Source organism: Sturnira hondurensis, unplaced genomic scaffold (genome assembly GCF_014824575.4).
Source record: "Sturnira hondurensis isolate 20B ecotype Veracruz unplaced genomic scaffold, ASM1482457v3 Scaffold0007406, whole genome shotgun sequence".
Classification (NCBI taxonomy): domain Eukaryota; kingdom Metazoa; phylum Chordata; class Mammalia; order Chiroptera; family Phyllostomidae; genus Sturnira; species Sturnira hondurensis.
Window position 1 is genome coordinate 16,832,578 of NW_028080037.1, and position 15,360 is coordinate 16,847,937.

Below are 15,360 nucleotides of genomic sequence, written 5' to 3' on the forward strand. Positions count from 1 at the left end.
GNCGCAAATCTGGGGGGGGGGGGGGCGGTTGCCTGAGTCTCTCCAGGAGAGTTCATCCCCTCCAGGACTCTGTTCCTGTCCAAGGTGCTGAAATCTGCCCAGGGACGCTCCTTCCCGCCATGCACATCCGTGAATTAGCTGCTCCCTACTTCCATTCAGCTTCACAAAGATACACTATGAAGATGTACCTTTTAAAAAAAACTTCTACTCTTTATGTAAATCAACTACATAAGGACTAGATATAAAAAATTAGATACATCTCCAACCAAAATTCCTCATAGTTCTTTTTATGAAATATTTTATTTATTTATTTTTAGAAAGAGGGGACGGGAAGGAGAAAAAGTGGGAGAGAAACATCGATGTGCGGTTGCCTCTCATGTGTCCCCTACTGGGGACCTGGCCCACAACCCAGGCATGTGTCCTGACTGGAATCAAACTGGTAACCCTTTGGTTCGCAGGCCCGTGCTCAATCCACTGAGCTACACCAGCCAGGGCCCTCATAGTTCTTAAGGAAGGAATTCAAGTGCTTCAGGAGAAGTGAGGGCAGAGGGTAGATTTATTGTCCCACTTCTTAGGTTTCAGTGATACCTACTTCTTGCTTTTACCTCTGCTTCTTCCTCTTCTGTAACATTGGCACCCTCCAAGGCTGTGCCCCTCCTACCTTTCCTGATCTAACCACAGCATATGAGTCTTCCCCAAAGCAGCTCCTTCTCTATTGCTCATTAATGTCCAAATCAAGAGAACTAATGATCCGTTTCTGGTAGGAGGGTAGACTATAGAGAGAGAAAGCAGAGGGTGAGGGGTCTCTGAGAAGTGAGGCAGCGGCCTAGACAGGGGTGAGCTCCTTGTCGTATTTCTGCATGCCCTCATCCGGAAGAAGTACCTCCACTGTGAAGCTGATCTTCTTGGTATGGACAAAGCTATAGGTATTGTCGAAGCGCAGGACATCTGGAGGGACAGAGGGACAGACAAGTAGCTAGCCCTGCTTAACACTCCCTGTGTCCCTACCCCATACCTGGAGGAGGACAGGCTGTGTTCCCACCTGCTGTGTTTGCCAAGCTGAGCCAAGCTCCTACCACTACTGTTTCCTTCCCCGTGAGAACTGCCACCCCTGAGCAGGGCCTGTAAACAGACACTGGCCTCTTGGCACATGTTCAGGTTGGCTTTAGTTGCATAAACTGGCAATGAGAACAACGGCCACTGCATGACACTTGCATGGTGGGATTGGACACTTATGTGATGGGATTGGAAGGGGGAAATCTGGGAGTGTCAGAGACTTCCCAGCCCCCTTAGGTGAAATGGGGTGCTGGGCCAGGCCTGTGCATGTCCTCTGCCTCCCCAAAGGCACCCCGAGAAGAAGAGGTTGTAACTTCTGCTTCATAGGTGAGCAAACCAAGGACCCAGATTGCAAAGACTTTTGCCCGAGATTACACAGCTACCACAAGGCTGAGGTGGGACCCTGGCTCCACACTCAGATGCACGGCTCTGAACAAGCTGACTTACTTCTCAGAGCCTCAGTTTCCTCCTGGGGAGAGTTGTATATACCCTATCAGCCCTTGCCTGTGTCCTGTGGTCCAAGGGCTCTCAACCCCTTCAGGGCCTGTGGGTCTCTGGCTCTTGGTGCACAGTAGGTGCTCATGAGTGTGGGCCAAATGAACAGGCTTGTGAATGAATGGCACTAACCTAGACTATGTGTACCTGGGTGGTGGTAAGGCGGTCACTGCCCCTCTAAACTGTGAGACAGCTGACCTCAGCTTTTGGAGCTGGGTCCCAACTGGGGCAGACTTACAGACACCAGCTTCCGAGCAAGTGAGGCTCCCGTCCTCAGGCACCATGTGGGCATTATAGCGCTGGCTGGGCAGAACCTCGGTCATGTCCCCTGCTCGCTGCCGCTCCCCCATCTTGGTCTTTAGGAAGACCCCAAAGCCGATATCTGCACCATCAGATGAGAACTGCCACCTGTGTGTGGGTGGGAGGAGAGAAGCAGGTTACTGCTCCGTCTGATGGGCCCCTGAGGGGTTAGTACACAGCCAGGGGTGGGTCAGTGGCCTGTCCCTACCTGAGGACACAGCCTGGGAACAGGATCTCGTACTCCACTTGGTGTGAGGAGCCACGGTTGATCTGCACTGAATGCTCGTACTGAGTCTTCACCTGGTCCCGCATGTACATGGACTTGGGGATCTCCCCACCATAGTTGATCTGCAGTCATGGGATGGGATGGGATGGGCTTCCTCCCCTCTTCCAGCTATTGCATTGTTCATGCCCCTTCATCTGCCTGAAATGCTCTCACCATTTCCTGGAAGTAGCTTGCTCATCCTGTGCTATCCCACTCCTCCCCCCCCCCGACCCTCCAGGTCAGGGGCCTTCTCTGGAAACTTCCTTTTCCAGCTCATTTCTCTGAGCCAAAATTTTCTTATTTCTTATTTGCCTGCACAGCTGCTGAGAGCCCTGTGGGGGCAGGGCTGGACTGTTTAGCTCAGTACCTTGCTCACAGGGGGTCTCTCCATACTCATTTGTAGAATAAGTGCGTGAGTAAGAAAGAAACCCAGCTCTATCCTTCTCTCCTTCTCTGCCTCGGCGCTCTTTGTACCTTAGTTAAACATTTGGGGTTCCCATCAGGGTCAGTCAGGGTCCCCCCAAAATAGGCAGGCAGTTCCTCAGGACTGATGTGTTTCAGCAAACCTTCTTTCCAGTTGTCTGCAGGCAGAAGGGTTGAAGGGCAGTTATCAGGCATGAAGGAAACCTGTCAGCAGCCCCGTTCCCCTACGAGGCCCATAGCCCAGAGGTTGGCTAGTAACCAACTGAAACCAATACGGCAGAAGGTGTGCAAGCCTTAGTCACCAGAAATAGGGAGTAAGGCAGAGGCAACTGGATAGACTTTGCAATGTAAGACCCGCCTCACTTTTGAGAAGGAGGAGCCTCTGACTCTAGGTGATCTGTGGGACTCTGGATGGGTGATAGACCAACCTCAGTCCGAAGCTCATGCACAGAGCTCAGGGGGTGGAACTAAAACTACTTACTTCCCAACACTATAATTTTTCTGCGAGTGTCTTCACTTAGGAAGGGCTTCATGAGGTTGTAGCCCACAGGGAAGAGTTTGGTGGCTGGGAAGATACAAGCAAAGATAATGGGGAGAAAATAATTCTATTGAGCCATTCTGTCCATAACAGTCATAGCCAATACGATGGAAGAATCATGAATTACCTCAATGCTCTGTCCATGAAAAATCAATCAACCAATCGGTTAACCAATTAACAAGCAACAACTAACCAACCATTTAATCATTCAGTCTATAAACCAACCAACCAGCCAACAAATTGCCAATCAATTCACTTTCTAACTATCCCACCAATTGCCCACCAACCAATCAGCCAACCTACCCAATAGTCAAACAATCAATTAACACATCAGCTAACCAACAAACCAATAAGCCAGTTAAGCAAACAGTTAACTGCCCCACCAACTACCCTCCTCCACCCAGTCAACCTTTCAAACAACCAACAGCCAACCATCCAAGATCCATCCAAACAACAAACCAGCCAGCCAACTAAATAACCTGCCCACTTGCCACTCATCCAACCAACCAACCAACCAACCAACCAAAACATCAACTAGTCACTCAATCAGTCAATCAAACTGGCAACTATCCAACCAGCAAACCAATCAACCAACCAATTAACCAGCCAACCATCAAACACACGTCTGTCCTTCCACCCACCCACTCTAAATGACAATCACCCAAAAAGCCATTGAGCATTTACATGGCCCCAGGCCTGTGAGAGATACAACAGAAATGAAGAATCAGAAGACATTGACTTCAAGGAGTGGACAACCCAGCAAGGAAAATAGGATGAACACACACACAAGACCATTGGTGGCCCAGGAGGCAGCAGACAAGAAAGGCCAGACTGGGCTGCACCAGTCATCAGTGTCAGAGGCAGTTTGAGTAGGGAGAGATCAATGAGGCAGAAAAGTGATGGGAGATTCCTGGAACAGCTGCGGTTGGAGCTGCTTCCTTCTGCAGCAAGGCCAGCCGCAGAAGCTTCCATTTATGGAGCACCTACTCTGTTCCAGGCACTCCAAGTGATTTGCATGCAGCCAAGCAATCAGCCTCTCTTGCTACAACCCAGGGAAGAAGGCAATATTATCACCCCCAGGGTACAGGTGAGGGTAAAAAAGCACAGGGAAGTAAAGTCACTTGCCACACACCTTTCACAATGAACATGAGCTTTAGGGTCTCCGGATAATTCTCTTCAAGGAGGCTAAAGAACTGTGGAACCAAGAAAGACCGCGTCAGAGCCCACACCTCATCTTATTCTACTCCCATCACCTTTGCACTCTCCCTTCTAGAGGGTTCGGAGAGCCGTGGAGAGTTTCCTTCCCACGACCTCGACTGGCCCCTAGAGGGGACCCTCTCACCTCAGACTATTGCAACCATACCATAATAATTATTTCAAAGTAAAATTATAGTCATGATAGTATAGTAATAATAATAATAATGACTGCTGTTTATTAAGTGTTCACTACTTGCAAGCACTGTGTATATACCTTACATATCAATTCACTTAAATATTCTTCTATCCCTCTAAAATGCAGGCAATCAGTCTCCCTTAAAACTGGTCCAAGTCACAGAGCAGGGATGACAGGGCTGGGAAGGCTTTGGGGGAAGCTGGCCCCCACAGTTTCAATACAGTGTTGTCCCTGAGGCCTGTGGGGTCTTCTAGGAAACATTATCAATGGGTATGAGGCTCATGGTAGGCCCAGGAAGGTTACCAACTTGTACCTAATCTTGGCTATGAGTGAACAGCCAGGTCACAGCAAGCTAAGCTGGTTGTTAAAGCAATCAGGCAGTGCTCTGGGGCGTTCTCCTCACCTCCTGGTACACTTCCACCAGCGGTTTCCAGAAGTGCTTCAGTCCCAGGCCCTCACAGTCAAATATCATCACAATGGTATTAATCTTCTTCCCCAGCTGCAAGGATGAGAGCAAGGACCAGTTCCAAGGTTTAGGGTACAGACTCAGAGCTTGGAACATGGTGACCCTAGCACGTGACACCTCAGGGTTTCTCCCAGTCCCCTACTCTGTCTTCAGAGGGATGATGAAAATAGTGAATGCATTTATCTATCCATCTATTCATCAGCTGACCCAGCCATTCACCCATCTATCCATTTATATGATATTTTCATTCATCCATGTGTTCAATTGATACTTATTAAGCACCTATTTTTGTGCCAGATACTGAGAGCCTAACACAAAATGCTCAATTAATCCACACTGCTTGTCTTCAAAGAGTTCACAGTCTGGTTGGGGAGACTGACAGGCAAGCAGGTCACCATGGTCCTGAGATGTGCTGGGATGGGACAGCACGGGAGCTGTGGGAACACATGCTCACCCGGAAGGGGGCCACCGAGGAGGTGGCATCTAAGTTTGAGACCTGAAGCATAGATGGAGAAAGCCAGAGGAAGTGTGGCAGGCAGGTGGACGCTGGGGGTAGGGTTTTCAGACAGCAGGGAGGGCAGGGGCAGAGACACAGCAGGCCTAACAGCAATAGCATGGTTGAGAAATACGTTAGGCCCTGCACGCCAGGCCATGTCCTTGCATTATCTCATTTAATTTTTATGACCATTATTTGTTATTATCCATTTTCTAGGCCAAGAAACAGACTCAGAGAGGTGAGTTTTCAAGGCTGCACGGCTGGGAAGTGGCAGAGCTGGAGTTTGACTCCACAGTCCTCTAACCACGACAGTGGAACAGGTGCGACTCCTGGGACCAGGTCACCTGGTGGCCTCACTGGACCCATCTGCCCGCCCCACCCAGCCTGGGCCTCACCCGCTCCGTCTGCAGGTCACACTCGTGCAGGATGCGCTCACAGTCCCTCATCTTGGTCTTGAGCAGGTCCTGCTTGGTGACGGAGAAGAGCAGGCCCTTGGGGTCCAGAGGCCCGATGATGTCGTACCACACGGGGCAGCCGTCACGGTCATAGCCACAGAGGCCCCCAGGCATGTATTTCTGGATCACCTGGGCGTGGAAAGATACATGGCGCTTGGCATCAGGCACCTCCCCGGAGAACTCCAGACCGGGCTGACCTGTGTGCCCCCAGCCCACACACAGCACGGAGGGCAGCACTACAGTCCTGGTGAAAAAACTGAGAGCCTGTAGGGAGGGCCTGGCTCACAGCAGGTACACAGCAGAGCCAGGCCTCAGCAGGGCCGGGTCCCAGGCCTCTGGGCTCCTTGGTTACGCCCCTGACGTCTTCCACACCCTTTTTATAGAGACACAGATGCTGCTGTCACCCTGCTGTGCATCCTGAGCAAGTGACACTGCCTCTCTGGGCCCTATTCTACCTCCTCTTCTGTAAAATGGCTTAAATAGTTCCTCCCTTATGGGGTTGTCAGGATAAGTCCTCAAGATCATGTCGGCAAAGCACAGAGTCTGGCCTAGAGCTCATACTCCATGAATAAAACTGACCACTGACCATTTCTTTCCTACGATATCAGTGGTGGGAGTGTCCTCAAAGCCTTGGTGAGTAAGTTTCCTTCCCACCCAGACAGGATGCTGTGAGCAAGGCCTGAAGGGTGAGGGCGCAGGGGCACAGGCTCACTGTGGTGGTGAAGAGCCAAGCTCAGGGACAGATAAGCCTGAGGTCAAATCCCAGCCCCTCCTCGGGTCTATGGGCTTTTGGGTAAGCTGCTTAATCTTTGCTAGGCTGCAATGTCCTCATCTGTAAAATGGGACAACAGTATCTACCTCAAGGCTTGTGAAGGTTAGATGAGCTTACAAACATAAAGTCTTGCCCTGGCTGGTGTAGCTCAGTGGATTGAGCGCAGGCCTGCGAACCAAAGGATTGCGGTTTGATTCCCAGTCAGGGCACATGCCTGGGTTGCAGGCCAGTTCCCAGCAGGGGCACACGGGCGCACGAGAGGCAACTATACATTGATACTTCTCTCCCTCTCTCCTTCCCTTCCCTCCTAACAATAAATTTAAAAAAAAAGGTAAAGTCTTAACCCCATAAGCCCCCAGGAACTGTTCAATATTGTTACAGGAAAGGTACCTGCTGGCCCAGGAGTTTCCACAGGCTTCTCAGGCTGGCCACCCTTCACGCACGACCCCCAGTGACCCAGAGGCTGCTTACTTAGTGCTATGTCTGTGGAAGACTGGTGTGTGTGTGTGTGGGGGGGGGTGTTGGCTCACCTCTGGGGGCTGCCAGTTGAGGATGTGGTCAATATCCATGGTCTTCCGGAACTCCATGTACTAGAAAAAGATAGTGGTTAGGCTCCACTGGGCTTCCAGCACCCCAGAGGAAGGGATGAAGCAGAGGCTGGGTGCATGCATCACCCCCCTACAAAGGCCCCTCCCAAATCACCAGCGGAGAAGGGTATCACCTTGCGGAGCATGGCCTCTGATTTCTGCAGGTCGAAATTCCGAGCTGTGGGAAGAGAGAAGGGAGTAGTGAGTGGGGAAAAGACTGCCTTACAGTGGCCTTGTCTTGGTCCTGGTCGATTGGGAGCTATGGAGGGCACTGGGGGCCTGGGAGGGACTTTTCTTCCCTGTGCCCTCTCCTCTCCTGGACCAAACGTGTGGAGCCAGGTGATGTGGTTGGAGCCTGAGAGCCCGTCAGCTGGAGCAGTTGGTACCAGGCTCCTCTCCCTGCCCCTTCACCATGAGCGTTCCCACCGCTACCCTCACCTCGGAGCCAGCGCAGGAGGAAATAGTCATCAGGGTTGGGCAGGGCAGGCAACACATCCTGGACATTTTCTCGGAACTGAAAAGGGAGATACTGGTTAAAGTGGCTTTCTCACGGAGCCTTGGCTCCCAGACCCAGTGATAGGAGTTTTTCTCCATCCTCCTTCTCTTCCACACGCACCTGGCCCACGATGACAGAAGGATGGACAGGCAGATGAATACGAAACATAGGCCATTGGATGGGTGAGTGGATGCAAAGGTAGGAAGGATGGAAGGATACATGGGTGAGTGAATGGACAGAGAAAAGAATGAATGGGTGGGTGAGTGGGTGGGTGAGTGGACAGAGAAGAAGAAAACAATGAATGAGTGGATGGAGAAAAGGAGAGATGGGTGGGTGAGTAGAAGAAAGGAGAGTTTGGTAGGTGAAAGGATAGGAGGAGAAATGGACAAATGGGTGGGTGAGTGGATTGGCCCCCCCCTTATTCCCAGAGGATACGTTCTAAGAGCTCCCTGGCCCTTGTATATCCTATGCTTTTTTCCTATGCATACATAGCTATGATACATTTTATTTAACTTGTAAATTAGACATAGTAAGAGATTAACAACAATAACTAATAATAAAACAGAACAAGTATAACAATCTACTGTAATCAAAGTTGTATGGATGTGGTCTCTCTCTTTCTCTCTCCAATAACCGGTCTGATAACAGAGACGGTTACTAAGCGACCAGCCAGTGGGTACTCTGGGCAAAGAAATGATTCTCCCATAGGGTAGAATAGTCGGGGAAGGCAGGAGATTTCATCACACTGTTTAGGACAGTGTGAAATTTAAAACAAAGGAATTGCTTACTTCTAAAATTTTTCATTTCATATTTTCAGGCTGCCATTGACAGCTGGTGACTGAAACCGTGGAGAGCGATGCTGTGGGTCAGGGGAGACTAGCGCACCCTTCATTCCTTCCATGTGTTAGCCCACCAAGGCTCCCGCCTTCTTTCTACTTCTCCCATTTTCTACAAAAACTTGGTTAAGGATCGTGTGTCCTCGTCCCCACCGACCGTGGGGATGACACACCCGCTCTATCTCTCTGGCTCTTAGAGACCTGTCGTCTCTCGGGGTCTTGAGGAGAGATGCGCCCAGAGCCGGAGGGCCAACCATTGGCACCCTTCAGTTCCCACCTGAGGGGCCTGGGAGGGAGGGGAAGGGGCAGCTTTCAGACAAAGCTCTCTGGGTGAGGCTTCTGCATGAGAAGAAGTCAGGCTTGATCTGACACCCACACTATTGACGGGAAGTGCTGCTGTTCCCTCAGCCCCTTCCCTGGAAGGGTCAGTGGGTGCTGCGAGACCTAATCTTGGGAGAGGTGACAGCAAAGAGACAATGTCAGGGATGTGCTGAGCCTACCGAGTAAGGCAGAGTTATAGCCACCGCCCATCCTCTGCCCCCGGAGCCCCAGGGAAAGGGGCTCTCACCTTGGCCAGGGTCTCTGCTTGCTTGGGGCTCAGGTCTCCAACTCGGCCACTCATGGTGCTGGGTGAGGCTGGAGGAGCAGGGGCCAGTGCAGGCAGAGGCCAAGCTGGGTCTGTGGCTCTGATCCAGCTGGGCCTTTTGCCCCCACTCCTGGGTGTGGCTCCAGGTGCCTCCTCCCTGGACAACTGTTGAATGGCACATTACATAATTGGGATTAAGTAAGGTCCAATGTTTGGCTCTAGGACAGGTCTGAGGGGCCAGCAGGCACGTGAGGACATGCAAGAGGTCCCCTGCCAGGTGGGGAAGGCTGGGAGAGAATGGGACTGGCCTCCCGTGGCATTCGAGCCCAGGCCAAGGGCCTACGGAACCCCCATCCGTGTTCTCAGGCCTCCAGGGGCCACTGTCCTGGAGAAGGGGGCTATTTTGGGGGAGTGGAAACAGCACCCTATCTCTTTGAGCCTCAGTTTCTCCGGGGACTTGGTCAGTTTAGGAAAGAGTTCATTCACTCTGTCTGGGAAGGAGGCTCACGTTCCTTCGCAACAAGTGTCCATATTTAAGAAGAGACAGGCTGGAGCAGAAAAACAGAATTCGAGTGTCCTCGTTGAAGGTTCGTTCCCTCCAAAGGGCCAGCGCTGCTTTCCCTGATGCTGGCCCTGCACCTTCAGTGTGGGGAGGGGCTGCGCGCCCCACCTCCTGCAGCCCTCTCTTTCCACGGCTGAGGGCTTGTCCAGAATCCCGCACCCGCGGGGCCCTAAGGGAGAGCTGGCACGCGGGGACGGCCTTCGGACGGTAACGGTGATTCTTGGTATTTTAAACACCTGATCCATGAGGGGCATCCACCGTCTATTGCTGGTGACTGGAAAAGCCCAGAAGGTTCCCTGCCCTTTGGTTTCTGGCTCGCTCCCTGATAGTCTGTCAATAGATGGAACTGCAAGGCTCCCCCTCACCCTGCTCCCCCTCACCTGTAAGGCCTCCATTTTAAGATGGCATCCCAGAGCGTCATTTGCTTCACTTATAGAATGGGGACATGGGTCAGCACTTGCTCTGTCTTTCTTATGTGGTTGGAGGGATGATCTAATGAGATATATGGACATCTAAGGGACTGTTCTCCTCCACCTGTCGGAAGCTCCAAGACAGCATCTCGGACTTTATCGTCCATCACCGCTTATAAAGAAATCAGGGATGCGTAGGCTTGAGACCACAGCACGTCTGTGTGGCCACATCTTCCAGGGTTTGAGGGTACCACAGGGGTGGAAACCACCCCCAGGCTAGCCTCAACCACTCGGCCCAAGGGCTCCCCTACCCCTAAGGTACCCTGGGTCCTCACCTCTGGGCTACCTAGGGGCCTCTTTAGGCCAGCAGATGTGACTTAGTGCTGGACACCTTCCTTACTCTGGGCCCCTGATAGAGTTTGGTACAGACGGAGAAGGAGGGGTCAGCTTGGGCTGTCTCCATCTGGCTGGGGTGCCTGCTGCGCACGCTCGGGATCAGTTAGATAATTCTCCACACCCCACTTCACATTCCAGCCTCTTTGTGCAAACCCTCAGCCCTTGTTGTCCATGCCCACTTCCTGCCCGGCTGGCAGCCTGCAGAGATTGGGTTCCGCCACTGCTGAGTGAGCTCCTAATCCTGCGGCTTTCTCACCAGTCTCCTTTCTCGCACTAATCCCTCTCATGTGAGATTCCCCAGGCACTTCTGGGGACATCAGAGGTTGGCCACCAGGGGGTTGAGGGGGTCTTTCCAGGAGCTGTGGTCCTTCAGAGATACCTCTAAGTGCTCTTCCTGACTCAGACTACAAATAGGCACAGAGCACCTACTGTGTGCATGGATCATCATTGTCCACTAGAACTTTCTGCGATGATGGGAATGTTGTATATCAAGGCTGTCCTACTGGGCAAACTTGGTAACCACTACTCGTGTGTGAAATATGGTTAGTGAGACTGAGAACCTCCAGTTTTAAATGATTTGAAATTTAATCTGATTAATTTGACTTCAGATCAGCCTTTATGGTTTGTGGCTACCGTATTGTACAGCAAAGGTTTATTGCATTACCTGAGGCTTATTACACCCCTGGCCTCCTTGTAAGTGCATTACCTCATTTAAACCTCAAAACTCCCCTGGGGGGGAGGGGTTAGGTGCCATTATTAAACCCATTTTACAGATAAGCAAACTGAGGTAGGGAGACGTTAATTAACTTATCCAGGGTTAAACCCATGCAATTACCCGCTCTGCTGTGGCTCGGTTGGACTGTTTGGCTCTAGGAGCTTCCACACTAACCAGGGAGAAGACCCGGGCACAGAAGTTCCCAGTAGGATGCAGGTGGCCTTCGAGCCAGACCTTGAAGGAAGGGACAATGCTGATTAGTGGAGACCAGAATAGAGAAAAGGGCATCCTCAGTGGAGGGGATGGTATGGGCAAAGGTGTGGATGTGGGAAATCGAAAAGCGCGTGGAAGGGAGTGCTGGGGATTGGGCAGTAAACAAGATGGATTAGGTCCCTGCCCCACGGACTCATCCTCTCCCACTGGTTGAGCATTTCCTCTGTGCTGAGAACTCTGCCTCATCACCAAACCATTTAGAAACAGGCAGGGGATCCCCCATCGCACAATCAAAGAAGTGGAAGGTCCGAGGGATTAAGAAACTTTCTGAGGTCAATAAATGGAGAGCCGGCGCTGGAACCCAAGCCTGTCTGACTCGGGAAGCTTAGCCCAGCCCTGCCTTCCCTCAGAGCGCTTAACCTCGTGCCTGGAGTCTCGTAAGTGTTCGATAAATGGTCTAAATCATCACCCTGTGTCCCCTAGGGCTGCAGGGTGTCTTGAGGACGGCAGAATTCAGCTTTCTTCACTGAAACAAAGATTCTGGCAAAGAAGAACTCCCCCACCCCCACCCAAAGGAAACATCATCTCCAAGGAAGTCCCCAGGTTGTGTGTGTAGCTCCTAGTTTGCCAAGCTCTCAGGGGGCCATGGTGACAACCACAACATAAGCGAACAACTGCGGGGTGGTGGACAGGGCTGCCCACGCCACGCCCTGGAGCCTCTCTCTCTGGGCAGTTACTAGGAAGTGCGAAAGGGCTGCCACTCTGTCCTCAACGGGCACATTCCTGTCTGCCTTCCCCTAGATGGGTTGCACCAGAGCCAGTTGGTGCAGAGGTGGTCCTGTGGGTACGGGAGCCTCACCAAAGAGGGAACATTGCTGGGAGGAGGCAAGTTAGTGTGTGTGTGTGTGTGTGTGTGTAGGGAGGGGCTCAGACCATAGGAAGGTGAGGCAGGGGTGGCCTAAAACCAGGGGACGGGAAGGGAGTTAGGGGCACCTCATCGAAGTCCCAGTGGTGCCCTGGGGAGAACCTTCTGGGAACAGTCTACGTTCATTTCCCTTTTTAGGCAAAAAAATATGTGCGTGTGATATAATTCACACAACACGAATTCGCCGTTCCTAATGTACACAACTCAGTGATTTTAATAGATTCACGAGGTTGTGCAACCATCACCACTATCTAACTACCAAACGTCTTCATCCGCCCCCCCCCAAAAAAAAACCACACAGAAACAAAAACAAACAACCCTGTACCATTAGCAGTCATTCCCATTTCCTGCTCCTTCGCTCCAGCCTTGGGAGACCACTCATTTACTTTCCTCCTCCCCATTTCCCTCTTCTGGGTATTTCCTATGAAGAAAACGATGCAGTTTGTTGTTTCCTGTGTCTGGCTTCTTTCTCTTGGCATACGTTTGCAGGGTCCGTCTGTGTTGTGGCAGGAATCAGTGTCTCATTCCTCTTTGTGGCTCATCAGTACCCTTCTGTGTGGCTACAGTGCGTTTTGTCTCTCCGTTCATCATTTGCATGACACCTGGGTTGTCCCCCCCTTTGGCTGTCATGCACAATGCCGCGATGAACATTTCTGCACCCGTTTTTGCAGAAGCCTAGGTTTTCAGTTCTCTCGTGTATGTCCCCAAGAGTGGAATTGCTAGATCATGTAGTTGTTCTATGCTTATCCTTTTGAGGAACAGCCAAGGTGTTGTCCAAAGTGGCTATGCCATTGTACGTTCCAACCAGTCAAGTGTGAGGGTTCTAGTTTCTTCACACCCTCCTCCAACATTAATTTTCTGTTCCCTTTTTAAGATTATGGTGGCTGTCCCAGCGGGCGTCACGTGGTATTTCTCTCTGTGGTTTTGACTCGTGTTTCTCTGCTGACTGAAGACGTCGAGAGCCCTTCCACACGCTTACTGGCCACTCGTGTGTCTTCTGCAGAGAAGTGTGTATTCACATTTTTTAAATGTCTTTATCCATTTTTAGCCCTGGCTGGTGTAGCTCAGTGGATTGAGCGCGGGCCTGTGAACCACACGATCGTGGTTCGATTCCCAGTCAGGGCACATGCCTGGGTTGCAGGCCAGTTCCCAGCAGGAGACTCATGAGAGGCAACCATACATTAATATTTCTCTCCTTCTCTCCTTCCCTTTCTCTCTAAAGATAAATAAATAAAATTTTAAAATGTCTTTATCCATTTTTATATTAGGTTCTTGGTCTTCGTATTGTTGACTCGTAAAATTTTTAATAGGTTCTGGATACGAATCTCTTATCTGATATATGACTTGCAAATATTTTTTCCACTCTGTGGGTTGTCTCTTCACTTTCTTTAGTGTCCTTTGATGGAAAAAGTTCTAAGTTTTGATGAAGTCCTACTAATCTCCTTTTCTTCTGTTGCTTGGGCTCTTGGTATCAGAGCTCGGAAAACATTGCCAAATCCAAGGGCATGAAGACTTGACCTCCATGTTTTCTTTTGAGTGTTTTATCGGTTTGGCTCTTACATTTAGTTCTTCTTAGGGAGGCACATGGCTCCGGAGTCAGACGCCCTGAATTCCAATCCTGGCCGAGCAAATGGCTGTGTCTCTGAGCCTTTCCTTCCCTCCTATGTAACAGGGACAACTCTATTTACGTCACAGAGCTATTGTGGACGAAAGAAATGTCTGAACCTGTGAAGAAGTTTTATGATTTGATTTGCACTAAACTGACCACCATGGCGAGGAAGCAAAATCTCAACAGATTGAGAAACTGCTCCAGAGCAGGCAGGTCTGCAGGTTATTTCATACACTAGAATCGAGGGAGGGGATGCGAGGAAGGTTACATGAAATCCATCGGCGGTAGATTAACGGTGGGGGCTCGAAAGCGAAGTGGGGGAAATGGCTGGGACTGGATAAAAAGTAAAATGGAGAGATACGTACCTCTTTTTCAGGGCAGTTGTGCACGATACAAGGCCATCAGCATTTATGGCACACAGGGACAGTGTATGGGGAACCAGAAACCAATGAGGGGTTCCGTGGTCTCCGCTCTGGTGAGGTAGGGGTCTCCTAGGGGTCTGGAAAAGGGGATTGCTCTGACATCCCAAAGGTATGTTACTTTAGATGCAAATGGACAGTAGACAGGCTCACCTAAAGTAAACATGGATCTTTGTCAAGGAAGCTACAGGCCTAGGGTGTGACTATCTACTTGCTTTTAGTTTAGAATTTTTATGTTCAGACCATCTGAGGGGGTTATTTTTGGTCTCTGAGATTGTAAGGCCCACCCTGCAGGCCTCCCCTGAGCTTGACAGGGCTAGTATGGGGCCCCCTCTTACCCACACTCTCATGAAGATTAAACCAGATGGTGCAGGTGGGCAGCAGGCCTGCACAGGGGCTCAGCAAACGGCATCTGTTATTTTTTTTGTAGGGCTTTAGGAGCCCCTTTTTTGGGAGTGCAGCCTGAATGGGTGGCCGGGGATGAACAGGAGACAGACACGAGGCAGACAGTGACTCTGTTGTGTGATGAGCCCTGTCCTGTTGCTCTGAGAGATTGGAGAAGGACCCCTAAACCTGCTAGGGGCTGCGTGGGTAAGGGGCCCAGGGAAAGCTGCCCAGAAGACTGCTCCAGGAGCCTTGAGGGTGCACAGAAGACTGGGGAGGGAGTCCTGGGATGTGGGTTCGGCAGGAGCAAAGCTAAGGGGGCAGGAAGGAGGTTGGTGAGTTGGCGAGTGTGGGTCATTGGGTGAAGCTGGAGTGCGGGTGCTGTGGCCAGGTCACAGAGCATCTTGTAAGTCACCAATGAGACTGACCTTTCCCAGAGGGAAGGGGGAGCCAGTAAAGGGCTTATGCAGGGAATGGTGTGAACAGATTCTCATTTGGGAAAGGTTTTCCTGGGTGCCCTGTGGAGTCAGGATAGGAGAGTGTAGGAATTGGTCCAGGGAGAC

The 15,360-nt window shown here is 51.1% G+C and overlaps 1 protein-coding gene across 1 annotated transcript; it reads right to left on the minus strand.

Moving 5' to 3' along the window:
* Positions 1-568: 568 nt before the first annotated feature.
* On the minus strand, positions 569-9,290 carry LOC118991288 (SEC14-like protein 3). The gene is made up of 12 exons (XM_037052511.1): positions 9,147-9,290; positions 7,685-7,760; positions 7,381-7,424; positions 7,190-7,249; positions 5,828-6,016; positions 4,874-4,969; positions 4,210-4,270; positions 3,021-3,104; positions 2,591-2,697; positions 2,060-2,199; positions 1,790-1,959; positions 569-948 (listed from the first exon to the last, which is right to left on the minus strand). Exons 1-12 carry the CDS (start codon positions 9,198-9,200, stop codon positions 827-829), a joined length of 1,203 nt encoding a protein of 400 aa, XP_036908406.1. The 5' UTR covers positions 9,201-9,290; the 3' UTR covers positions 569-826.
* Between the last annotated feature and the right edge of the window lie 6,070 nt (positions 9,291-15,360).